General features: G+C 59.8%; 1 protein-coding gene and 1 pseudogene across 1 annotated transcript in view; both read right to left on the bottom strand.

Annotated features, from left to right (window-relative positions):
* CARMIL2 (capping protein regulator and myosin 1 linker 2) overlaps positions 1–25,036 on the bottom strand; it is a 72,845-nt gene that overhangs the window by 23,971 nt on the left and 23,838 nt on the right. Inside the window, exons 17-27 of the mRNA XM_075009116.1 lie at positions 22,610–22,679; positions 21,063–21,144; positions 18,801–18,897; positions 16,656–16,713; positions 15,053–15,225; positions 8,880–8,948; positions 6,731–6,824; positions 6,548–6,643; positions 5,654–5,782; positions 2,094–2,207; positions 720–895 (exon numbers count right to left, since the gene is read on the bottom strand). Of these exons, the coding sequence (XP_074865217.1) occupies positions 720–895; positions 2,094–2,207; positions 5,654–5,782; positions 6,548–6,643; positions 6,731–6,824; positions 8,880–8,948; positions 15,053–15,225; positions 16,656–16,713; positions 18,801–18,897; positions 21,063–21,144; positions 22,610–22,679 (1,158 nt within the window). The remainder of the gene's footprint in view (positions 1–719; positions 896–2,093; positions 2,208–5,653; positions 5,783–6,547; positions 6,644–6,730; positions 6,825–8,879; positions 8,949–15,052; positions 15,226–16,655; positions 16,714–18,800; positions 18,898–21,062; positions 21,145–22,609; positions 22,680–25,036) is intronic.
* On the bottom strand, positions 12,039–14,271 carry LOC142020631 (small ribosomal subunit protein eS1 pseudogene; annotated as a pseudogene).

Below are 25,036 nucleotides of genomic sequence, written 5' to 3'. Positions count from 1 at the left end.
CGAGCTCCTGCCTGCTTGTGACAGAGTGGGGTGTGGGAGGAGTTTATGCCCTGGTGGTGCCTCAGTTTCCCTAGGCACAGCATCGGTGCACAGTTTCAGCGTGAGGACTTCCCCAGCATGGACAATGGGGCTCCAGGCTCCTTGTAAACCAGGCAACCAGGTGGCACCTTTCTTCCCCGGGAAACAGGACAGAGGCGGGAGGAGGGGCCTGGCTGGTTTGAACTGGAGCTGGGCTGGTGAGTGGGGCAGTCGGGTCTGGCTGGGGAGGGAGGAAGGGGACCATGGCCTGGCTCAGGGACCCCCTCTGGGCCCCTCTCCCCAGGCTGGATGGTACTTGTGCCTGGTTCTGGTTCCTGTGCCTGTGTCTCTGTCGACTAACAACTGGTCTCTTCTCCCTGCTGAATGAGTCGCACCTGCCTGCAGGTGGGGTGCAAGGCCTGGAGACCCTGCTACTCTGTGCCACTGCTCCGGCCCCCACCCGTTCCCCCATGCCCTCCTCAGCCATCCCCGCCCCTTGCAGCCCCAAGCCTGGGTTTTGCAAGACAGAATTACTCTGGCATGAGCAGGGCTGGGAGAAATCTGCCCCCTGGATGCCACCGGGAGCTCTCCCAGCTGCGTCACTATGGGGACGGCTTCCCGGTTCCAGGAGGTACCGGACCTGGCCACGCTCCCACCGCACACCAGACACAAGAGCCCCTGCAGGGAATAATCTCACTCACTTCAGCTTGCTGAACACCTCCGTGACCAGCTGGTCCAGGATGGGGCTCAGTTTGAGGTGGCCCTGGAGGGCGCTTCGCTCCGAGAGGGCGTGGAGCAGCCGGCCCCGAACGCCGCTCTTCTGCAGAAGCGTGGGACACAGATTCTGGGCAGTCTCCAGCACGGCCTGCATGATAGCCTGAGCCAGAAATCAAAGCAGAGGAGCCGCGCTGAAGGAGGACGTGGCTTGTTCCGCTCGTCCCATGCTCCTGGCGAGGGGCTTCCCCCGGGGGGCACACAACCATGACTCCAGGAAGGAGCAGCGAGAGCAGCTGCAGAGGCCGCATGGGTCGCTAAATGCTCTCCGAACCGTGAGCTTGGACACCACCATCACCCCGGGCGCCATCTTGGTTTGAAGGGCCTCCCAACAAGCCCACGGCCGAACGATGCTCTCTGGCCTCCTGCCCTCTTCCCCCTGGGACAGGGGAGCTACCAAGAGAGCTTGTGCGCTCCCCTAGGAGGGATGAGGACACCAGGGAAGGGCTTTTTAACTCCTCAGTGTAAGGAGCCAACCTCCTTTTGCCCTGGAGCTGACGCCTTCCCAACATGGCCCCGGCTCAGCTGACCAAAGCGTGGGGGGCCCCGTGCTTGTTGAAGGAGGACGAGCTTTGTAAATAAATAACTAACCCCTGGAGCCCCCAGGCCCGAGACATTGGAGTGGAAAACAATGAGTCGTGTCGGTCCTTCCTTGGGCAGTGGGATTAAGCTGCCACCCACCCGGCTTTGCCCCGACCTGTGCCCCTCTCCTGACCTCTCCTCACCCGCCACACTTCTACCGGAGGAAGAAATCAGCCCCCAAAGCATCTGTCCTGTCGGTTCCTCCCCACCTCCAGCTGCAAGGAGATCTGGGTGCGCAGGAGCAGTTCCGTCCAGGCTGGGACTCATGCGTCCCTCCCTGTCCCGGCTCTGCCAAAGGCACTGGGTGTCCCAACCTGGGCTGGCGTGTGACAGGAGCATGAGACTCCCAGGCAAGCTGCTGGGGAACGCCCAGGCACTCTCCCCTGGGCTCCCTGGCACAAGGCCTGGCACCAGTTTGAGTTTCAGTTTGCCGGTGCTAAGACACTGGCCCCAGGGGATGCTGCTGGGCACGTGAGCCTGTGAGGCTCTTGGGCATCCCCAGCCGGGGAAAGGGAGGAGGCAGACAGGCGGGAAGGGGAACGGGCGGCGCTTTGCTGAGGACCCCGCCGTACGGCAAGGAGGTGGGAGAAGGGAGGGAGACCCCCCGCCACCGACCAGCCCTGTGTCCTGGGCATCGCCCATGGGTCCAGCCAGGCGGGTGGCGTCGGGCAGGGCGCCACCTTGCGGCCCAAGGGCGGCAGCAGCTGCAGCGACCCTACCTGGATCTCCTGGCCACAGGCCTGCGAGGCTGCTTCAGTCAGGCATTGCAGCTTGTGCTGCAGCCGCCCGTTCCGGTAGGGCACTTTCCCGCTCTCGTACAGCAAAGGCAACAGCTGGGGCAGGAGAGAAAAGGCTCTGACAACGCCCGTCCCTCCTAACCCGCTGCATCCCGCAGTGCCAGCCCTGGGCTTCCCCCCGCTGCCGGCCCTTCCAAACCCCCCGCGTCCCGCAGTGCCAGCCCTGGGCTTCCCCCCAACCGCCCCTCCAAACCCCCCGCGTCCCGCAGTGCCAGCCCTGGGCTTTCCCCCGACCGCCCCTCCAAACCCCCCGCGTCCCACGGTGCCAGCCCTGGGCTTCCCCCCGCTGCCGGCCCCTCCAAACCCCCCGCGTCCCGCGGTGCCAGCCCTGGGCTTCCCCCCAACCGCTCCTCCAAACCCCCCGCGTCCCACGGTGCCAGCCCTGGGCTTTCCCCCGACCGCCCCTCCAAACCCCCCGCGTCCCGCGGTGCCAGCCCTGGGCTTTCCCCCGACCGCCCCTCCAAACCCCCCGCGTCCCACGGTGCCAGCCCTGGGCTTTCCCCCGACCACCCCTCCAAACCCCCCACGTCCCGCAGTGCCAGCCCTGGGCTTTCCCCCGACCGCTCCTCCAAACCCCCCACGTCCCGCAGTGCCAGCCCTGGGCTTCCCCCCGCCGCCGGCCCCTCCAAACCCCCCGCGGCCCACGGTGCCAGCCCTGGGCTTTCCCCCGACCGCCCCTCCAAACCCCCCACGTCCCGCAGTGCCAGCCCTGGGCTTTCCCCCGACCGCCCCTCCAAACCCCCCGCGTCCCACGGTGCCAGCCCTGGGCTTTCCCCCGACCGCCCCTCCAAACCCCCCGCGTCCCACGGTGCCAGCCCTGGGCTTTCCCCCGACCGCCCCTCCAAACCCCCCACGTCCCGCAGTGCCAGCCCTGGGCTTTCCCCCGACCGCTCCTCCAAACCCCCCGCGTCCCGCAGTGCCAGCCCTGGGCTTCCCCCCGCCGCCGGCCCCTCCAAACCCCCCGCGTCCCACGGTGCCAGCCCTGGGCTTTCCCCCGACCGCCCCTCCAAACCCCCCACGTCCCGCAGTGCCAGCCCTGGGCTTTCCCCCGACCGCCCCTCCAAACCCCCCGCGTCCCACGGTGCCAGCCCTGGGCTTTCCCCCGACCGCCCCTCCAAACCCCCCGCGTCCCACGGTGCCAGCCCTGGGCTTCCCCCCGCCGCCGGCCCCTCCAAACCCCCCGCGTCCCGCAGTGCCAGCCCTGGGCTTTCCCCCGCCGCCGGCCCCTCCAAACCCCCCGCGTCCCGCAGTGCCAGCCCTGGGCTTTCCCCTGACTGCCACGTCCACCCCTCCTAATCCCCTGCATCCCCCTTCTTCCCCCCCGCCTTCCCCTCCAAACCCCCGCGTCCCGCAGTGCCAGGCCTGGGCTTCCCCACCGCCACGCCCATCCCTCCTAATCCCCTGCATCCCCCCTGCCTTCCCCTCCAAGCCCCCCGCGTCCCACAGTGCCAGCCCTGGGCTTTCCCCTGACTGCCACGTCCACCACTCCTAATCCCCTGCATCCCCCTGCTTCCCCCCTGCCTTCCCCTCCAAGCCCCCAGTATCCCACGGTGCCACCCCTGGGCTTTCCCACCACCACGCCCGTCCCTCCTAAACCCCCACGTCCCACGGTGCCAGCCCTGGCCTTCCCCACCAACACGCCCATCCCTCCTAATCCCCTGCATCCCCCCTGCCTTCCCCTCCAAACCCCCATTGTCCCACGGTGCCAGCCCTGGGCTTCCCCACCACCACGCCCATCCCTCCTAATCCCCTGCATCCCCCCTGCCTTCCCCTCCAAACCCCCATTGTCCCACGGTGCCAGCCCTGGGCTTTCCCCTGACTGCCACGTCCACCCCTCCTAATCCCCTGCATCCCCCTGCTTCCCCCCTGCCTTCCCCTCCAAGCCCGCAGTGTCCCACCGTGCCAGCCCTGGGCTTCCCCACTGCCACGCCCATCCCTCCTAATTCTCTGCATCCCCCCTGCCTTCCCCTCCAAACCCCCCACGTCCCACGGTGCCAGCCCTGGCCTTCCCCACCACCATGCCCATCCTTCCTAATCCCCTGCATCCCCCCTGCCTTCCCCTCCAAACCCCCCGCGTCCCATGGTGCCACCCCTGGGCTTCCCCCCGCCGCCGGCCCCTCCTAACCCCCTGCGTCCCACGGTGCCACCCCTGGACTTTCCCCCGACCACCCCTCCAAACCCCCCGTGTCCCACGGTGCCATCCCTGGGCTTCCCCACCACCACGCCCATCCCTCCTAACCCCCTGCATCCCGCTGTGCCAGCCCTGGGCTGGTCCTACAGCTCTGCCCATCTGCAGCCCTGTGCCCCACCCCTGCTGCAGATCCTGAGGGTGCCAGGAGCAGGGCTCGCTACTCCCGGTCAAAAGGAGGCCGGCGACCTCCCCGTCCACCCCCAGCTCCGTGACTTGCCTCTCCAGACGTTCCCGGCCTCTCTTGAGCTCTGCCTTTAATCCCCGACTCTCCCTCCTGGCTCTTTGCTGATTCCCTCTGCCCCTAAGGGCAGGCCACATCTCCCCTGGCTGCTGAGCCGTCCTGATCCCTTCCGACATCGCGGACCGCGTCACCAGGGATTAAGTCTCCCTGCCACCCACCCCGGAAGCCAACAGGAATCCTCTTGTGCTTATCCTGCTGCAGGGACAGCTCGCGGGGCAGCCCTGGGGGTCGAGAACCTGCCTGGGTAGTGCCAGCCCCCAACAGAGGGGGCCCTGTTGTGACCACCCAAGGCAGGCTCGAACCGGGCACCTCGGGGGCTTCATGCAGGAGCCTCTGCGGCTGGTGCTCAGCAAAGGCTGCCAAGGCGATTCAGTCTCTCTCTCTGTGAGTGACCTAAGTGCCACTCCATGGACAGTGGCCCATCCTTAGGCGTGTGGGTTACACTGGTGCCAGGAGAGGCAGGGAGGCCCCCGTCCCGGCCACTGAAGCCGGTTAATTAGAGGCAGCTGGGACCCACCATGAGTGTCTGGCATGGGCCCATGCGGGAGCGAGACCGGCTCTGAGGAACAAGCTGCGCAGGTCCCCACAGGGCCCTACTTCTGTCTCAGGAACAATCCCCATCAGTCCCCTTCCGGGCTGGGACCAGTCGGGTAGTTTTACACCAAGAGTGTCTGCATGCCTCAGTTTCCCTCGGGGGCGGGGTGGAAGAGGCTTTGTGGCTGCAGAGGACCAGGCGTGACCTGTCCTAGCAACCGGGGCTCCAGGCCTGGAGGTGGGGGACCCCCGTGACCGGGTGAGTAGGCCCCGCCCTGCCCAGCCGGTTCTGGCCAGTGGAGAACCGAGGGCTGAGGGGATAGAGACCCGACCAGCCAGAGCGGGGAGGGCCCACCGAATGCAAGCCCCAGGGGGCCCCCGGCAGAGCCAGGGGTGCGGAGGCTCAGAGGTGCAGTCTCAGGGGGCGCAGGGGCCTCTGGCTTAACCCCCAAGAGGGAGTGGGCCCCTCAGAAAGCTGGCGGGCGCTACGCAGGGCGGGCGGGCCCGGTGACTCACGCTGATGGACAGGTTCGCTTCCCGAACGGCTTCCTCCGCACGCAGGACGCCGGCTTCCGCCTCTCGGCCCAGGCAGGCGCTCAGCACCTCCACCTGCCTCTGCAGGCTGGTGCACATCTCACTCAGCACCTGGAGAGCAGCCGCTCATCAGGGCGCGGCTCGGCACGGGGACCCTGACTGCCCTCAGCTCTGGGACCTTCCTCGGCACAGGCAGGGACCTCTCCGTGCCTCGGTTTCTCTGTGGAAAAGGGGGCCCATGGCACTCACCCGGGGCTGGGAGCAGTCATTGGTTGGCATGCGATGGGCACCGTCTGCCTGGGTCATAGGGCCCCTCCCCGGGATCCAGCCTGGGGCACGAAGCGGGCGCAGAACCAGGGGCGGGTTTGTCCTGGAGTGACACCGGCTTCCGGAGCGCTCTCTTTCCCTGCCAGGCCCTCCTCTTCTCCTCTGGCCTGGCTCGTCCCCCCTCCGGCCCACCCAGGCCCTCCCGATGGGGCGTCTCTTCTCCTTCCCTAGCTACCTTCTTCCCCCACCCTCCTTAGTGTGGGCCCCCACCCCTGCTTTCCCACACTGCCCTGCAGGTGGCCTTCCTGCTCCCCCCGGCTCTGGGGAACCCGCAGCGGGGAGGGTGCTCAGGCAGTGGGGGGCTAGGGCCTGTGCTCAGCCCTGCCGTGCAGGAGGAACCCCTGGGGAGCGGAAAGGCCTGGGCAGTGGGCTGCAAGGAAGTGCATCTTGATCAGGGTTGCTGGAGCCCCGGGGAGGTGGACATGGGTGTCCAGCAGACCCTGCGAGTGGGACGGACATCCGGAGCCAAGACAGGCACTGGATGGTCCGTGGCATTGGCTGGCCACAGCCCCCTTCCTGGGGGCGTGACGGGCCTCGACTCCTCCTGACCTGTTGCGAGGAGCTGGTGACAATTCCCTGCTGCAGCTGGCAGGTTGGCTTGGGCAGGGTCCGCTGCATCTGATTCTTCGCCAGGTAAGACTGCATCTGCAGCAGGCAAGAGGCCCGGTGAGCAGGCAGCCTTTGGAGGGTGGGCTGGAAGGAGCAGTCCCCACCCCGGCCCCAGAGGTCTACCTTGTGGACAGCCTCCTCCGTCTTCTCGGGGTTGCTCCGGTAGGCCTGGGTCACGTCACTCATGGGCAAAGGCATGGACTGCAGGGTGTAATTCCTGGGGGCAACACGGCGGGAGTTAGAAGCAGTCGTGTGGCGCCCGAGACACTAACCAACTGACTCAGTCCTGAGCTTTCGTGGCTAACGCGCTCTTCTTCAGGGGGAAACGGAGAGGAAAACCAGAACATACCGCAGGGCGGGTGGGTGTGCAACAGGATTTCCCATCACTGACAGTGCCCAGTAATGATTGTACCATTCCTGCAAATATCAAAGCTGGGGAAACCGCCCTTGCCACGCCAACTAAGAGCTCTGCTCAGGCCAAGGTTAAAGGCGGCCCCTGTGCAAATGAATGCCAGTTCAGATGTCCGTCACCTTGTGGTAAAACCCTTTTTTGTAGAAGGCTGGCTCCTTTCAAACCCTTCAGCGACTGTCCAGGAAGGTTAACTTGTTCCCTTCCAGACCTATGTGGAATTCCAGTGGGTTTGTGTCCATCCATCCTGTGGCCCAGGGACTGTCCAGTCGGGCCAATGTGCACAGCGGAGGGGCATTTCTGGCACATGACGGCGTATATCACATCAGGAGACGTGCAGGTGCGTGAGCCCTGATGGCGCGGTTGGGTCCTGTTGCTGTCGCTGAGTTAGGCCCAATCAATTCAGTCCAAACGACCGTAGGCTGCCCACGTTCTCTATCGAACTTGGTGGAGAACGTGGGCAAAATCCGCGCGGGGAACACTGAGATGGCGGCGCTTGTAGAGATACGTGCGCAGAGCTGGCGACGGAGTTTGTTGCAGCGACAGGCTCCTGGTAGTGTCACTGCAACAACCGGCAGCTCGGCTGGTCTCTCTCAGCCCCGCCATGAGAGCAGAGCAGGGATGGATGTGTCTGTGCCCATCACATCTTCTGCTGCTCAGGTGCTGCATTCATCCCCCAGCGCCTGGGCAGAAGCCAGTGGGTTTCCTGCAGGGCCAGTAGGGGGTCCTGGCCACTCCAAAACGGTTCCTTGCCCGGGCCCCTTTCAGGATGAAACCAAGTGACGCAGTTCCAAGGTCATGTGGGATGACGTGCTACACCCCAAGTACCTCTCACGCCCCGAGGGCTTGGGCGTTCCACCAGCATCGGCACCCACCGGGCTGCCAGCGACACGGTGTCTGGGCACCTCCAACAAGGACTTGAGCTCTCCAGTGGAACCCGCCAGGAAAACGCAGGAGGGAAAGACCTCGGACGACGTGGAGAAGACCTACCGAGACGGACGGACGTCGCCTGGGGAACTCCTGCGGCTAACTGGAAGTTTTGTCCCGAGACAGAGCGAAGCGGAGGAGGCTTGTAGGTGACCTGTGCTCCATGCGGAACACAAGGGTTTAACTCAGTCATCCCTGTCGGGCGGGAGTTATGGCAGACTAGAGTGTGAGCCGGGGGGGGGCAGCCTTACAGGAGGAACTTGGGATGAACGAGAAACGGAACCCAGCTCTCCAGGGGCCAGGCACAGAGTCTCAACCACCGAACGCAACTCCTCGCCCCACCTCGCAGGGCACAGCCGAGTTCACACAGCGGCTGAGCCAGGCACAAGCCCCCATGCCCAGGTCACAACTGGACTTTCCCCCCCGTGAAAGAGAGGCTGCGTTTTGATGCACCAGCTCAGTCCAGCCGTGAAGCTCTAGTATCACTTGGCAGCCGGCCGAGGTCCCTTCCAGGTCTAGTGTTGTAATCAGGGATAAGTATGATAACTGCGTGTGGTTTATATTCCATGTGGATTCATATCACTCGAACAGAGCATCTCATGTATCGTACTGCGTGCAGACATTACTGTACTATCACCGTCAGTTGCGATTGCCACAGATCTATGGACTTTTGCATTATTCGTCTGTGCTGTTTTCTGTAGCGACAAAGTTAGAGAAGCCTTTGTCCCTGGGGCCTACTGGTTCCTCTTGAATCTAAACCCTCGAACACACAACACCACGAAAGCTCAGGACCTAATCCATACATTGGTTAGTCTTTAAGGTGTGCCAGGACTGCTAGTTATTTATCAATGCCCCAGTCACCTTCTGAGGGCCAGGGCCCCCGGCTCCCTACCGTCGCGAGGTGTGAAAGCCGTTGCTGCTTTACGCTGCTCCTACCTTTCCAAAGCATGGGCAACGTCAAGGAATCCCTGGGCCGTGGTGTTGTTTCTGTCCCAAATGACTGACCTGGGAAGAGAAGAAAGAGGATGAAGCCCACTTCCTCCCCAGCTCGCAAGGCAGGTGCTTTTTCAGCAGCTCAGAGGCAGATTCCACCGAGCCAGGGGGCTGCAGGCGAATGGGTCAGATCCTCTAGCACAGCAGCTTGCAAGCTCGCCACATCCCGCGCCCCGATTTATCTCGGGTGCCCCCAAGCTTCGCCCCCCCTTTAAAATGGCTCCTTGCCAAAATCAGACAAGAGACCTCGAAAGGGTCATGGCCCTGACAAATAGCCGGCGGTCTCGTTTTACCGTATAATTAGGCCGTGATTGAACTCCAAGACCGTACATACTGAGCAGCGGTACACGGTGGAAGACCCCTGGAAGGGCTGGGGCTGGGCGTTCTATCTGGTGTCACCAGCAGCGCTTTCCAGGGGAGGGTTTCAGGAGATCCTGAGAGGTCGGTAGGCTGAGGTTTTGGGGTGCGGGGAACAGGGGTGTTGGACTGATTGAACGGCCCAGCCCATCTCCTCGGTAAATCTCTCCCCTCAGGGACTGACCTGGCCCCTCCTAGCGGTATCCCCCCACCCCCAAAACAAGAACCGGGGTGAGTCTGGGCAACGGAGCTGCCCAAACCACGCAGGGTCTTCCCAGCGCACTGCCTGCAGGGTGCGGTTGGGATCTCTGCTCCACAGCAGGAGGATGCTACTGCCATTCCAAGCAAGAACCCGCTCCTGAAAGACAGCGCACGCCGGGAGCCAGGGGCGCCCGGGGAAGCCATGGCAGCACCGGGCCAGGTGGGCGAGTCCTCCTCGGAGCGCTAGGCCGGGCACAGTGCCATCTCTCCTGCAGGGGTGATCACTCGCCCCGCTGTGGGGCTGAGGCAGGGCTGCACAGCAATTCTCCCAAGTAGCTGGGCGGGGCCCCTATGGCAGGCCAGGTGAGCCACGCTGCACAAGGAGGGAAGACGAATTAGCTCTGACCCTTCGGTGTCCCAGTGCGGGCCCTGCGAGCAAAGTGCTGCGCAGGCGTCCTTGGGATCGGTAGCTCCACCAGCCTCCCGCTGCAGGGAAGACAGCCCGAACCGCACAACAGCAGCGCCGCCAAGTCCTGCGATACATCGTGAGTCTTGAGCCCTTCGGTGTCTTTCCAAAAGCCCCAGCTCCTGGAGTCCCGGGGTTGCAGGAAGACTCTGGCCTTGAGTAAAACAATCGGTTTTTTAAAAAAGCCTCCACTCGTGGAGAAAAGTATGAAAACGAGACCTGCGTAACACCCGCCGGCCTGGGACACGAGGCACCGAAGAAACTGAACCCGCGCCTTCCAAATCACAGGGTTGTAAAGACAACGGTGTGATTCTGGGAGCCTGACTCCTGCTGTGGCAATGCTGCAGAGGGTAAGCTCCAGGCACCAGCGGGTTAACGTACAGGGCCCAGAGACGGGCTGGTTCACCGCCTGGAGCCGGAGGGGAAGAGAAAAGCTGCAATCACAGCGCACCCACACAGAGCCCAAGGTGACAGGTGCGAATTAAAGCCCACGGAGCTCTCCTGCTGCCGGCTTGCAAGTAGAGCAGCCCTCGCCGGGGGCTGGCTGCAGCTCCCAGTGCGGATTTCAGAGCACGGGGGTGAACCTCACAGGCTGAAGATGATGCTTCCCCCATAGGCACCCTGGCTGAGCAGAGGGAGAGGGACTTTCCCTTCCCTTCTGTTACGCTGTGTGTGTGTGTAGCTCACAAAGGGTGCGGGGCTCCTGCTGAGGGTAACCTGGCGACCAGGTGACACCTCTGGACTGCAGACAAAGGAGGAGGTGGAGCCTGAGGGGTTTGAACTGGACGTGGGAATTGGAAAGCAGCGCGTCTGGGCTGAGGGAGAGAGAGACAAAGGAGGGGCCAGGCCCCAGCTCCGGGGGCCCCTCGGGGCCTCCTCTCCCCAGCATGGATTGGACTGGCTGCCTCTGCCGGCTGCACTGACTCTTCCGTAAGATGCTGTGTCCTGTCAGCTAATAAACCCGCTGTTCTCCTGCTGAGCGAGAGTCACTCCTGCCCGCCGACGGGGTGCAGAGCTTGGGGACCCGAACCCCATCACACCCTCCCTCCCCAGGGTGCAGGAGCTCCTGCATAGGGAGAAGAGGTTGTGTCAGCCACTCTGGGGGTAAGGTTCACCCCAGGAGGCCATGAGACAGGTCCTGCCAAAGCAGCTGAGGGCTTGTCTACACTGGGTCGGAGTGCTCAGTAGGACATGTCGGTTGAAACAGCAACGCCACCGAAACGAACAAAGGTCGACGACTCCGCGCCCCTTTCCATTTCGAAATTGCTCGGTGGGTACTAAGCAGAGGTCACTACGGTTTCACTGGCCTCCAGGGAGGCCTCTCGCCATGGCTCTTGTTTCAAAATTGGGCTCTCCGGTGGAAACGTTCCATGGTGAAATGCTCTTGGCCAGGGGAGCGCTCTGCAGAAATCATTTATTTCGATGTTAGCACGGCCAAGTAAGTTATTTCTGAAAAGCCCTGCAGGGTAGGCACAGCCCCAGAATACGAACTCAGAGACCCAGCAGGTGCGAGTGGGCCTCCTCGCCTTGTCCTGATGTGCACTTATCACACTGCCCATGCACCGGAGGCTCATACATTGACTTCCAGAGATAGAATCTGGCCTCCCTGGAGCTTAAATATATGAGCCTCTGGTGCCTGGGGCTGAAAGCCAGCTGGCTGGCAGCTTAGGCTGTGGAGCAGACTTTTTTTTATATATACTGTATATTAAAAACTTTATTTTTTGCATCTAGACAGACTCTTGAACAGGGAGCTCGACTTTAACACCTGTGTCACATCCAGGAAGTTCTCCATCGCCACTACACTTGGCGTGCAAATCGAGAGAAGAAAGTTGGGGGTGGCTGGGCCAGACTCTCAGAAAACCATCATCCAGTAGATTTCATCAAGTTTCCCCCCCGGGGAACCCGCAAGGAAAACACGGAGGAGGAAGACCTCGGACAACGTGGAGAAGATCTACTGTGACTGACAGGCAACTGGGCACTCCTGAGGTCAGTGAGACGTTTTGTTCTGACACAGAGCGAAGCGGAGGAAACTTGTTCACGACCTGTGCTCCACCTGGAGAACAAGGGTTTAAGTCAAGTCAGTCACCTTCACCTTGCAGCTCCATCCTCTTGCCCAACTCAAACCTGGGCTTCTGAAGCATCGTCACTTCGAGGACATGCAGGTCAGGGAGAGGGCAGAGGGCCTGACAAAGCCTTTTCTAGAGCTTTGCCAGTGCAGTCTGGGATCAGCTTATTGACGACTTCTTTTGGGTCACTAACTTGCACCTCCCATGTCGTGATTTCCATCATCTTCTTGTGACTTGGGTGCACCTGCCGGTGCTGGGTGCAGGAACTCGAGGGTCCGGTTATGACGCCTCTTGGTGAAACCCACACGAAAGCGGTGCGGTAGACGGCATCAGTAGTTTGGCCACCGACGTGGGCGTCAGTCATCGCCTGCCGTTTCTTGGCCACAGAGCGCACCTTGCCTTGGGTGGGGTCCATTCTGTGGCAATTGCTCAGAGAGCTTTGCCCTGTACGCAGCTTGAATTTACAGGCGGCCACTTCCTCACTCTGCAGACCAGCAAGACTCACTGCACACAAACGGCCCTTAAGTCCATCAGAGGTGATTTGGGTTCCTGGGGTTGCAGTGACAAGTGCCTTCCTGATGCTTCGGGTATTGAATAGTGCAGGTGTCTTGATGTGCTACCAGTCCTCCTTTGAGAAGGGATCCACCGCTTTCTTCCCGGCGCCTTCCTTGTCACCCTTGGTGAGGTGCTTGCCAACCGCCGCGGTGCCACCCTGGAGCCAACGAGGCCAAGGTGCTCTGAGCTTCACCAGGTAGGACGGTACGCCACCCACAGGAGGGGGCTTGGAGCCAGCCAAGGAAGGTCACAGCACTGCCAGGGGTGGAGGGGACCGGGACAGCGCTCAGCGGATGGGGAGCCCACGGGCTCTGCTCTGCCTTCCCCATAGATCTTTGGCTTATGCCAATGGTCTGTCCACCTCCCTCCCTGAATCCCCGGAGGTGGCTCATAGACCATTTTGTTCTCCCAGCCGTCCCTCCCTGTCCCAAGGGAGGCTGGGACCCTACCGGGGAGGCAGGGCATGCCCCAGCAATCCCACGGACATGGTCCCGGCATTCCGTTCTGGGAGACAACAGCAATGAGTCCCATCCGCAGATGCACTGAGAGCAGAGCCGCTCCCTGGCCATGGGGCCGTCAGCCCTGACAGGCACTTGCCTTGAGGTTTATCTGCAGAGTCACAGCCGGCCGACCTGACACGCGGCTGGCTCGGGAGGCTCACTCCCTATAACCCTTGTATTTCTTCATTCCCACAGAGCCCACCGCCAACCATCAGCTGGTGCGGACTGGGGATGTACTTATGTTTCCCGCAACCCAGGCTAGGTTTGGGGGCTCGCCACAGCCTCTCAATGCCAGCTGCCCCCGGTGAGAGCCAGGACAGCCGGACCAGAGCCCTCCCAGGATTTACATGCACGCAGCAGACATCAAACAGCCAAGGGCTGTAGGGCTGAGCCCAAGGCACAGAGAGGGGAAGGATGGCCCAGTGGGCAGAGCAGCTGCATGAGCAAGCCAGGTCCAAAGCCTGCTCGCTGGCAGGCATCCCAAGCAACCCTGGGCAGGTCCTTAGTGCCCCTCCGCCTCTCTTCTCCTGTAGGCCCCAGGGATTAAAGCTCGGCCCTGCCCCAGGCACGGGGGGGTGGAATCAAGCCCTGAGGGGCTGCGAGGTGCGCGGATCCAGCAGGGAAGGGCCAGAGAGATGTTAGAGGCCAGGAAGGGGCAACAGGGTCCTCGGATTAATCTAGGGGAGCCCCTGCTGGGGGTGAATAAGAGAAGGGGCGCGGCTCACTGTGTTTCAGGGCACTGCCGGGGGCAGGCGGCCCAGTGCCTAGCACACAGGGGTGCCCTGCAGCCCGTGAGCAGCTTGGAGGGGAAGAACGGGGCCAAGGGGCGTACAAGCAGGAGGGGAGCGGCAGGCCTGGAAGTGCTGGGGGAGAAGGGTGGAAGGAGGCAGGACAGCCGGCTGGGCCGGGGCAGGAGCCACCGGCGTGGGATCTGGCGCAGCCGGCTTTCATTCAGCAGGGGTAGAAACGCCTGGTTCCACGGGAGCCCCGAGCGTTCCTGGGACCTTCACACAGCACCTGCCTCTGCTCAGCGAGGGCCCCGGCCAGCCGGCGCCTCCAGGGGCACTGGCCCCACACAGGCTCAGTGCGCACAGCGCCCGCCTCCTGGCCTGCAAGTCCAGCGCATACGCAAACTCTCGCACGTGCACGCACACGCACACACAGCCGTGCACACTCGCAGACTCACACATGCACGCAGACTCATGCACACTCGCAGACAGACAGACAGACACACACACACACACACCAATGCACACTCCTACACACCCAGACATGGACACACACACACACACAGACTTGTGCACACACAATTCCACAGAGACACACTCACGGACATGCACACTCATACTCACTTCCACAGGCACACACACACACAGACACATGCTCAGACATGCACACACACAGGCACACACACACCTGCACTCACACACACTTGCACAGACACTCACGCATGCACACACCGACACGAGCACATACACAGACATGCACACTTGCACACACACCCCTAACACATACATACGCACACTTGCACTCACACACAGACACACACACTTTGACACACAGACACACACTGACACACACTTGTGCACGCACACACCTCGACACACACACATGTACACTTGCACGCACACACCCTGACACATACAGAGATGCACACTTGCACTCACACCCCTAACACATACATACGCACACTTGCACTCACACACAGACACACACACTTTGACACACAGACACACACTGACACACACTTGTGCATGCACACACCTCGACACACACACATGTACACTTGCACGCACACACCCTGACACATACAGAGATGCACACTTGCACTCACACACAGACATGCACACTTGCACACACACCCAACACACACACACACTTCCACGTGCACACACAGACATGCACAAGCACTCACACACATTTGCAGACACTCACACTCACACACACCCCCGACACGCCCACTCACTCTACCTGAGGTTGGTGTTGATATGCAGGGCTTTGGCCAGCATCTTGGCTCCGGTGTCCCCCATGGCATTGCCGCTGATGTCCAGCGTGCTGAGGCTGGTGTTGCTGCCCAGCGCGTTCAGGAGGACGTTGGTTCCCAACTTGAGCCGCGAGTCAGCCACCGACAGGGACTGGAGAGGCTGGAAGAGAAACGCCCCGGGGGAATGACCAGGGGCTGGGGCTGCTGCCTCTCCAAGGGGCAGGTTACCCCCCAGGCACACAGAGGGAGGCCACCGGAAGCTGTTTGCATGAGACCAGGAGCCGGTGGAAGCCCTGCCCTGCCCAAGAGGCCTCTGGCCAGATGCTCCAGTACACCAGAAGTGTGAGGAACAGCCACAGCCAGAGCAGAGATACCCCTAGCACTGGGGGCAGGGAGAGAGGGGTAGTGACTCCCTGCTCTGCCACTGACTGCTGTGTGACCCTGGGCATGTCACTTAACCCCTCTGCACCTCAGGTCCCCATCTGTGCTCTGCTCCCCTGGAGTACAGCGAGGGTGAACCCACTGCTCAGACAGACACCCAGGCAACGGGGGCCAAGCCAGGAACTAGGCCGGGGTGCACAACCATTTTTGATGGGGTAGGTAGGGGGCACACCCAGCATTTGGACGCGGTTGAGAGCCACGCGAGCAGGGTCGGGGGTGGAGGCTGGGTGCAGAAGGGGGCTGTAACAATGGGAGATGCTTTGCAAGGAGCCAGGAGCAGCACACAACGTTTTCCCCTCCTCCCTGCTGGCCAGAGCAGGGACCTAGTGGGAGCAGGGAGCCGTTCGGAGCAGCGGCCGGCTGCTCTGTGCCCGAGACGGTCTGCGACTGGACCTGGCGGGCCGTGTTTTGCCTTCACTAGACAGACAGGCCAGCAGCACTTGGCAGAAGAGCTGGGAGGCGAAAGCACAGACCCCACCCTCCCGCAGGGCAGGAGCGAACCAGGCCTGGCCTCTCCATCCCACCGCACTCAAGCAGGAGGGGGCTCCCCCAGAGGAGAAAGCTGAGGCTCACCCCAAGAGCCTGGCAATGATACAGAGGGAAGAGGCCGGCCTGGGGAGTTTGGGCTCATGGACCCCTGCCGCAGCTCTGTCCGGCCCCAGGGGTCCCCTCCAGAGATGGCCTGCCCAGGTCGAATCACCCCCGGCCCCCTCTGTGTGCCAATTGGGGGATGGGCCCAAAGAGGTTACTTCCCACTAGGCCCAGTCAGCGCTCCCAGATGACTGGATGCCTGGTGGACTGGCAGGGACCAGGGTGACGTCTAAGCTTCTGCACTATGGAGCGAGGGTGTTGCACGGCAGCTTGGCTGGGGAAGCGTCTGCACTGAGGGGCTTTACCCAGACCGTCCGAGATCTGGCCCCTGCCAGGTGCCCGCTTGGTGACCCTCCGTGGCACCCAAAACAGAAGCCCGGTTACCACAGGCACATGGCGCACCAGGCAGCGGTGGGATAAATTTTGTTGTCTGCACCGAGGCGTGAGGGGATGTGCACCCCACCCCATGGGCCCACGGGTTGCCGACTGTGAGCGCTCTGCTAACCAGCCGGGCGGCACGTGACTCTCTTGGAGGGGAGTCCTGCAACCAGCACTTACGCAGTCATCCTCCTGCGTGAGCTGAACGATCCGGTGGAGCACGTCGGCCAGGTTGTCCCTGCGGAGGAGAGGCGAGAGGTTGCTCGGGCACGGCAGAGCCGGGCGCTGTCTCTGGTCAGGAGCAGGGTCCCTCTAATTGCTCCCATCCGGGTGCGGAATGCGTTTTTTTCTGTGCACCGAGGCACGTGGGGATGGGGCACCACCCCGAGACACACCCACTGCCGGCTGGGGGCACTCTGCTCATCAGCTGGGCGGCACCTGACTCTCTCCTGGGCGGCTGCCCAAGCGCTCAGCTCAGAGGGACACTGGTCAGCACAGAGCTGCGAAACGTTCCACCCGCTCTCCCTAAGCTGCAGCCAGCCTGCGGCCCTGAGCACCCGCCTGAGCCACGCAACGACACCACCCTGCTGACGGGCCTTGAAGGGGGTGATGTAACCCCATGTCCCTGCGCCGCTGCCCTGTGCCAGCTGAGCAGGGACCCCCAGAACACAGGACGGGCAGGGACGCCCTTGTCCAGCAAGTACCCTGCTAATCGCAGGCAGCCTTCAGATCAGCCACTTGGTAAACAGATCAAGCTCCCATCTTCGCACTGGCTGGGTCCTGCCCACCCCCCCCGCCGCTGCTCTGGGGAGGCTGATCCAGCACCGCACCCTCGGGTGGCTAGAAACTGTAATCCCCAGCCCTAAAGCCTGCCTACAGACCACTCGGCCCAGCTCCCCTGCTAGCAAAGCAAGCCCCGTTCCAAGGGCTCTGTTCCCCACCATGCCCTGGGCACCCCAGCAGCCTCCCTCTGCACCTGGTCCAGTCCAGCAGCGCCCCCAGCCCTACACCAGAGTGAGCACGGAGGCAAACGCAGCCGGCCTGGGGAACTCAGCACCCCTGCGGCTGGAGGGGAGGTGGTGGAATCCCAGTCACAGATGGTTTTTAGGCACAGGCTGTGGCCAAGCCCAGCAGGATTGGACGGGGTCTCTGTGGCCAGGCGTCAGCGTAAGGACGGGCCTGGCTGGCTCTCAGCTCCATGCCAGCCCCACGGCTACGAGATGGTCACAGAAGCATAGAACACTAGAACTGGAAAGAGACCTCAAAAAGGTCATCGAGTCCAGTCCCCTGCCCTCTTGGCAGGACCAGGCACAGTCTCTGTTCAATATTTACCTAACCTGTTCTCAAATATCCCCAGCGATGGAGACCCCACAACCTCACAAGGCAATTTATTGCAGCGTTTAACCACCCTGCCAGGATGGTTTTTCCTAATGTCCAACCTAAACCTCCCTGGCTGCAGTTTAAGCCCATTGCTCCTTGTCCTGTCCTCAGAGGCCAAGGAGAACAAGTTTTCTCCCTCCTCCTTGTAACCCTCTTTTAGGTACTTGCAAACCGCTATTATGTCCCCTCTCAGTCTCCTCTTTTCTAACTCAACAAGCCTGGTTCTTTCACTCTTCCCTCCTCGCTCATGTTCTCTAGACCTTTCATCATTCTTGTTGCTCTTCTCTGGACCTTCTCCAACGTCCACATCTTTCTGAAATGTGGGGCCCAGAGCTGGACACAAAACTCCAACTGAGGTCTAATCAGTGCAGAGAGAGCAGAACAATGATTTCTCCTGTCCTGCTCACCACTCCGGTTAACGCACCCCAGAATCGCATTTGCTTTTTCTGCGGCAGAGTCACACTGGTGACTCATACTCAGCTTGTGGTCCACTCTGACCCCCAGATCCCTTTCTGCAGTGCTCCTTCCTAGGGAGTCCTTCCCATTCTGTGTGTGACACTGACTTTTCCTTCCTAAGTGGAGCACTTTGCATTTGTCCTTATTAAACATCGTCCTATTTCCCTCAGACCATTTCTCCAGTCTCTTTTTGAATTCTGACCCTTTAATCCAAAGCCCTTGCAGCGCCTCCCAGCCTGGTATCACCTGCAAACTTGACAAGCGTACTCTCTGTGCCGTCACCTAAATCACGGCTAGAGCTACTGAACAGAGCTGGCCCGAAACACGTCCCCCGTGGAGCCCCACTTGTCTATCCCTTCCAGCATGGGGTGAACCATTAATAACCGCTCTCTGTGAACGGTTATCTGAGCAGTTACACCTCCGTCCGATAGTAACCCCCTCGAGGCTGCATTTTCCTAGTTAACTGGTCATTACACAGGTGACACTTACTTAGATTTGATGTTGAAGTTCTTTCCCAAAGAAACGTGCCTAATGGATTTGCTTCGGCCAATGGCCAACACCAACGTGACCATGTCAGCATCAAAGCCTATGACACACAAAAGTAGCAATGACCATCTCTGACCAGCGTATGGGGCGGAGTGAGTGCCAACGCCCCAAGGGAGCTTGGCACAAAGGGGGAGGAGCAGAGATAGATATTTCAGTGGCAGCCACCAGGGTTTCTGCTAATTTTTCCATGCCCATGTGCAGAATAAATTTTATTGTGCGCACTGAGGGATGTGCACCACCAGAAGAAACACAAACACGCTGCTGGGTGTGGGTGATCTGCTCTGGGCTGCGCTGGAATCGCTCCTGAGGGTTGGTTTCTGCCTAGCAGGCTGCCTCCAGGCCAGCTGAACAGGCTGGTCACTTTCACACATCTGTGTCTTCACCCACCTCTCACCAGACACAGGTGGAAAACGCCTCTGCCCAACAGCCTCAGGAGCACAGAAAGGTTTGTCTCTAAGCTGCTGCACGTCAGTGCAGCCCCAGACATATGACACCCCCAGAGCATTGCAGGAAGCACCAGAGAGTCTGCCAGGTCAAAACGGTTTTCGCTCCGAACAGGAACTAACCCAGAGAATTTAGAAATCTGCCACACCGAGAAATTTTCAAAAGCTCAAAACGTGTCTGGAGGGAGGGGTGGATGGAAACCTTTGCTTTTGATTCGACTTTTTAAAAATGTCATATTTATAACATAATATAATATAATATCCTTCCACCAGCCAACCAGCCGGCTGCTTGCTGCTCCTTGTGCCTGTTACTGGCGTGTGCCATTGGGACAGAAGAGAAGCAAACAAAAGTAACAGAGTCTTGGAGTGACAAAAGACATAGGCCCTGGAACTGCGGAAGCATGCCTCTGAACCGGCACGGAAGGGCGCAGGACTCAGAGAGCCTGCTGGCCACCCTGGCCAAAACACGCTGCAATGTTACTGGATTTTAAAACGAGCATGGGAACCTTACTGCAACTGCAGTTCCAGGTTTGCACCAAAATCTTGTGCTGAATGAGGTGTCTAGTGAAAGCCGGTGATACGCTGAATCTGTTTGTGCTGCTTATACGGCTGTGTCATTTCTATACGTGGAATTATAAGGTTGGCTGTGGGCTTGCATCTGATGAAGCGGGTCTTTGCCCACGAAAGCTGATGCTCCAAAATATCTGTTAGTCTACAAGGTGCCACAGGACTTCTTGCTGTTTGAGAAATACTACGTTTAAAAGGACACAGGGACACCTACAGGGAAAGGGCTCCTAGCCAGGGAAAGCAGAGCAAGTTCTGAGCCGCGGCTCGGGAATTTAACTGGGCTGTGACGTCTGACCACGCAGCCAACGGCAGGAGGCCCCAAGGACGAACGGACAGGTGATTAGTCATATGGTTCTCCATTGCAGACACGGCCACAGGCAGGGCTTTCCCCTCCACGGGCAGGGCTATAAAAGGGACCCTGGCAGTCACCATTTAGTCTCCAGGAGGCAGGAACATCTCTGCTATGAGCTGAGCCTGGCAGGATCGCTCATCTATCCCAACAAAGCATGTGTTTCCAGAGATTATTGAAACAGCCGCCTATTCCACCTGCTGCAGCCTGCATCAAGACATTTATAATGGAAGGATGGATGTAATTTGATTGCCTTAATTTCTCTCTCACCCTGTTCTCTCTTTTATTAATACATCTTTAGATTTTAAATGCTAAAGGACTGACCCCGTGTGCTGTGACGGGTTAGATCCAGGTATATATTGACCTGGGAATGAGGCTGGTCCCTCTGGAGACAGGAAAGACCTTTGTGGATTTGGTGAAATTGGTTTTCGTAACCTCTCATCTGTGTGTGGAGGGGGACTGGATGTAGCACAAGGGAACCTAGAGAACCAGTGGGATCTGCTTGTGGGGCCTCTGGCTGGCCAGGGAGGTGGCAGAGGTGTTCTGTGTGACTGGTCCGGTGCCTCAGAGAGGCGGAAACTCGTCTGGCCTGCAAGCGGCCCAGTTCTAAGCAATTGGCCCAGGTTTGGTTCTCTCGGCTCTGTCTGGGAAACCCTCCGTGTATTACACTAGCCTCAGCATTTAAACAGTGATTTCTGCAGCAGCCAGTGGGACCTCAAGCTCAATCATTGTCATGGCGGGGCAGGGACTTCTCTCAGCTTCTATGGAACAGCAGCACACTGCCTCTCACTGGAGAGGAACCCTGGGATCAAGTTCCCCCGCAAGCTGAACTGACGGGGCACCTACCGTTGTCAGATAAATCCAAATAGCTGATGGCGTTGGCGTCAAATATCAGATCCTGGATCACCTGGGCCCCTGCCGACTGCAACTGGGGAAACGAAACAGCAGCGGGGCTCAACGGGGACCTCCGCGGTCCTCGCAAAGCAAAACGTGACATTGGAACCCGACACCTCCCTGCCCGCGGCCAGCGGATTGTGCACACACCGTGCCCCAGACTCAGGCTAGACGAGAGGGTTGGCCACAGTTCACCAGGGTTAGCCGGGGGTGGGCCTCCCAGTGCTTCCTTTACCTGACCATCTGCAGATATAGCTGCCTGCAGCTCCTGTCGACCACAGCTCACCATTCTTGGCCAACGGGAGCTGTGGGAAGCAGTGGCCTGGCCCGCCCTTTCTCCCCACAGCTCCCATTGGCTAGGAAGAGCTAACCATGGCCAATGGGAGCTGTCAGAAGCAGCGGCCCAGCCCACCCCTTTTCCCAGAGCTCCCATTGGCCAGGAAGATCTAACCATGGCCAACGGGAGCTATGGGAAACAGTGGCCCAGCCTGCCCTTTTTCTCCCACAGCTCCCATTGGCCGGGAAGAGCGAACCACGGCCAATGGGAGTTGCAAGTGGCTGCATCTGCCGACACTCAGATAAATAACACCTCTGGTGGTCCAGCAGGAGCTCACCCTGGTGAATCCTGTCCAGACCTGGGCTAGACCCAAAGCCACCGCCGCTGCCAGTGCAGCACGGGCACAGGACGTGAAGGCAGATGTAAATAAAGACCCTTAGCATTTTGCAGCTGCAGGGTACGAATCAGTCCCCAAAGGTGGGTGAGGAAACTGAGGCCCATGAGATCCAGCGGAGTCAGGCACTCACCCGCCTTGGAGGAGCTGGTAATGTTTCCAAAAGCCACTTAGGTGCCTAAACCCCCAGGACTTTCAAGGGGGCTTGGGGCTCCTAACCCACCTAGGTGCTTTGTAAGGCGTGACCCTGTGGGAGGTCCCAAGGTGGCTGCTGCACAGCTGAGACATTAACCCTGATGTGGCGCCCCCTCCCGTGACCACACCAGGATCCCCTCGCTCCTCAGCCTCAGGGGGTGAGCTGCTAGGGAACCCACAGGGAAGAGACCCCCCCCGTGGGGAAGGCCAGGCTCGGGGTCGGCAGGCTCTGGATTGGAGGGGCTCATCGGTGAACAGAGCCCCTGGCTGGTCCCCAGCCTGGTGCCAGCACTGGGCAGGGCTCGGCTGCAGCAGGAAGCTGGCACAGCCCTGGGGACCGTCCCAGGCACAACAGGAGAACCAGAGGGGTTTGTGCTGGACAAGGCACTGGGCTTACAGGGGTACCACGCTCACAGCCCTGGTGCGCCACTGCTGATAAGAGGCCAAAAGTCCACTTGGGGGGAGGCCGTGCAACCCCACGAAGTCGCTCTACTTTGCCCAGCCTTGGTGATCTGACAGGGAAGCACCGCTCCCCACCCGGCTGCCAGAATTGGTCTGTGCCGGCAGATCAGCGCTGGGCTTAGCCGTAACACAGTTTTACCAGCAAGTCACAGGCCTCTGCCGCCGCCTCACCTCACAGGCGCTGAGGTCCAGGTGCAGGTCCCCGATGTGGGAATTACACGCCAACCCCTGCAGCATGGCCCTGCAAGGAAGCAGACGGGAATGGGTGCTGCCAGAGGCTGGGACACAGGGTGCTCGTTCCGCAGGCAGAGGGAGCTGGCTACGCTGCCACACCTCCCCCCGGGGGGCGGGGGGCATCCCTTCAGCTCGTGCTCCCCTTGGGGGCAGCGTGTGGTGTTACTGGATTTTTAAACTATCCTGAATGAGTGCAGGGAAAAGGTTAATCTTCCTGAGTAACCTAAATCCAGGTGGAGCCAATGGGAGTGAAGTACTTTTGTTTAAACTGAGAACAATTGCAGATTTCGGGGGTCTGGCCTCTGTGGACCCCAGAGAGAAAGACAGAGAGGGAAATGTCTCCCAGGAAACTGGAATGAGAAAATCAGAACTCTCCTGACCATCGGAAAATCAGCCATAGAGGCGCAAGCACCAGGGAAACGTCAAGTTAGACACGATCAGGTTACGGTTCTTTTAAAATTGGTTGGACTCTCTGCTCTGTATTTGCTTATGTGCTGCTGTTTGACTTGATGTTTTTCCCTGTAACTTGTAAGCTAAATCCCAGAGAAACCTCTTTCCCCACGTGCAGCCCAGGATTTCCTGTTCCCGTGTTTGGTGAATGCATCGCTCCTTTTTGTTGGCCAGTGGTCTGATTTCCGCGCCCCGAGTAGGGTGTGTGCATATGCCTGCCTTAGGCTGAAAGGTCAGCTACTGAGTTACAGTGTCTAAGCCCTCTTCTGAGGGGAGTTAAGAGCTTGGGGTACCCCACAGGAAGACGTCCCAAGCGTCTCTTCCTAGGCTAGGGGGTCTTTTCCCACTCGGTGGTGGCGGCGAACTACCCCGCCAGAGCCAGGGAATCTGTGACCCTGGGAAGTTCTAAGGCTGAGCCTGTGCACAGACAAGGTGTTTTTGAGCCCCCGCGGGGCCCCGCTTTCTGCACTCCGCGTGTGGAGTGGGGAAGGAGCCCCTGACATAAACTAAACAGGCAAACCTATTTCTGTAATCACTGTCTCAAGTTTCCACCAAACCTCATGCCAAGGGAGGTGTCTAATAAAACCAGGCGAGTCACTCAATCAGTTTATGCTCCTCGTGTATTTGTGCCATCTTTGCGCTACCCCTGCATTAGAAATGTTTTAGAGATAAGGGTTCACAAGGGAAGGTGTGATCACCTCCCCAGTCCGGAGACCCGGGCCGAACAAAGGAACAGAGTTTCAGACTTCAAATCCACATTGACTGAGCCGTGTTGTCTAACCCTGTGGCCAATGGAAGAGTGCCCCCTCAGGAGACCTGATCAGGTCCTTTGCCTAACCAAACACACCAGCAGTCCGGTAACACTTTGAAGACTAACAAAGTACTTTATTAAGTGATGAGCTTTGATGCAGCAGACCCATTTCTGGAGCTCGCACTGCGCTGGAAACGGCACCAGGATTTTATAGCACAGAGATCCAAAAAAAATTGAAATAAAAACGGACAATTTAAAAAAAAAAAAAAACGCATTCCGTTTTTATTTCAATTTTTTTTGGATCTCTGTGCTATAAAACCCTGGTGCCGTTTCCAGCGCAGCATGAGCTCCGTATCTGGAGAAGCGGGTCTGCCCCACGAAAGCTCATCACCTAATACAGTATTTTGTTAGTCTTTGATGTGCTCCAGGAGCGCTGGCTTGTTTGGTTAGGATACAGACCAACACGGCTCCCTCCCTTTTACTCCTTTGCTTACAGGAAGAAGACAGGGCTTTTTCCTCCAAAAGGCAACTTTGTTGAGATGTCCCCGGTGGTGACCATTTTTTGTTCAGTCCTCATGGACTAAGCCTGCACAGAGCCGGGACCTGCGCCTCGGGGGATGTATTTTCAGAGACATTCAAGACAGCAGCTTGCACCATCGGCTGTGTGCGGCATCAGTAGCTGTAGCTGATGTATGTAACGCACCACTTCAGCAATTTCTCCCCCTCACCCTATTCTTTCCTAATAACCCTTTAGGTTTTAGAGGCTAAAGGACGGGCCCAGCGTGCTGTTTGGGGTAACATCTATGGACACGTTGACCCGGGCGTGTGGGGGCTGGAAGAAGCTGTGTGGACGTGGTGAGATCGGTTTTCAGAACCTCTCCCCTGAGAAGGAGGTGGCTGGTTTGGACATTGGAAGCAGCTGGAGAGTCCGGGGGGTTGCTTGCGTAGCTCCCGGCTGGCCAGTGGGGCTGGCAGAGGAACTCTTGGGGCTGGCTCCGTTCGCCTGATTGAGAAGGAAATTCCAGCCTCGGCTGCAAGCAGCCTGGTTTGAAGCAATTTGCCCCCGACTAATTCTCTCTGCTTGGCCCAGAAAACCCCCTAAATATTACCCAGGCGCATGCCGGGGATTCGGCCAGCGGCAGGACAACATGCAGGGAAGCTGA

This window comes from Carettochelys insculpta, chromosome 14, assembly GCF_033958435.1.
Source record: "Carettochelys insculpta isolate YL-2023 chromosome 14, ASM3395843v1, whole genome shotgun sequence".
Taxonomy (NCBI): Eukaryota; Metazoa; Chordata; order Testudines; family Carettochelyidae; genus Carettochelys; species Carettochelys insculpta.
The sequence above is the reverse complement of the archived record's forward strand: the minus strand, read 5'-3'. Positions and strand labels throughout refer to the sequence as shown.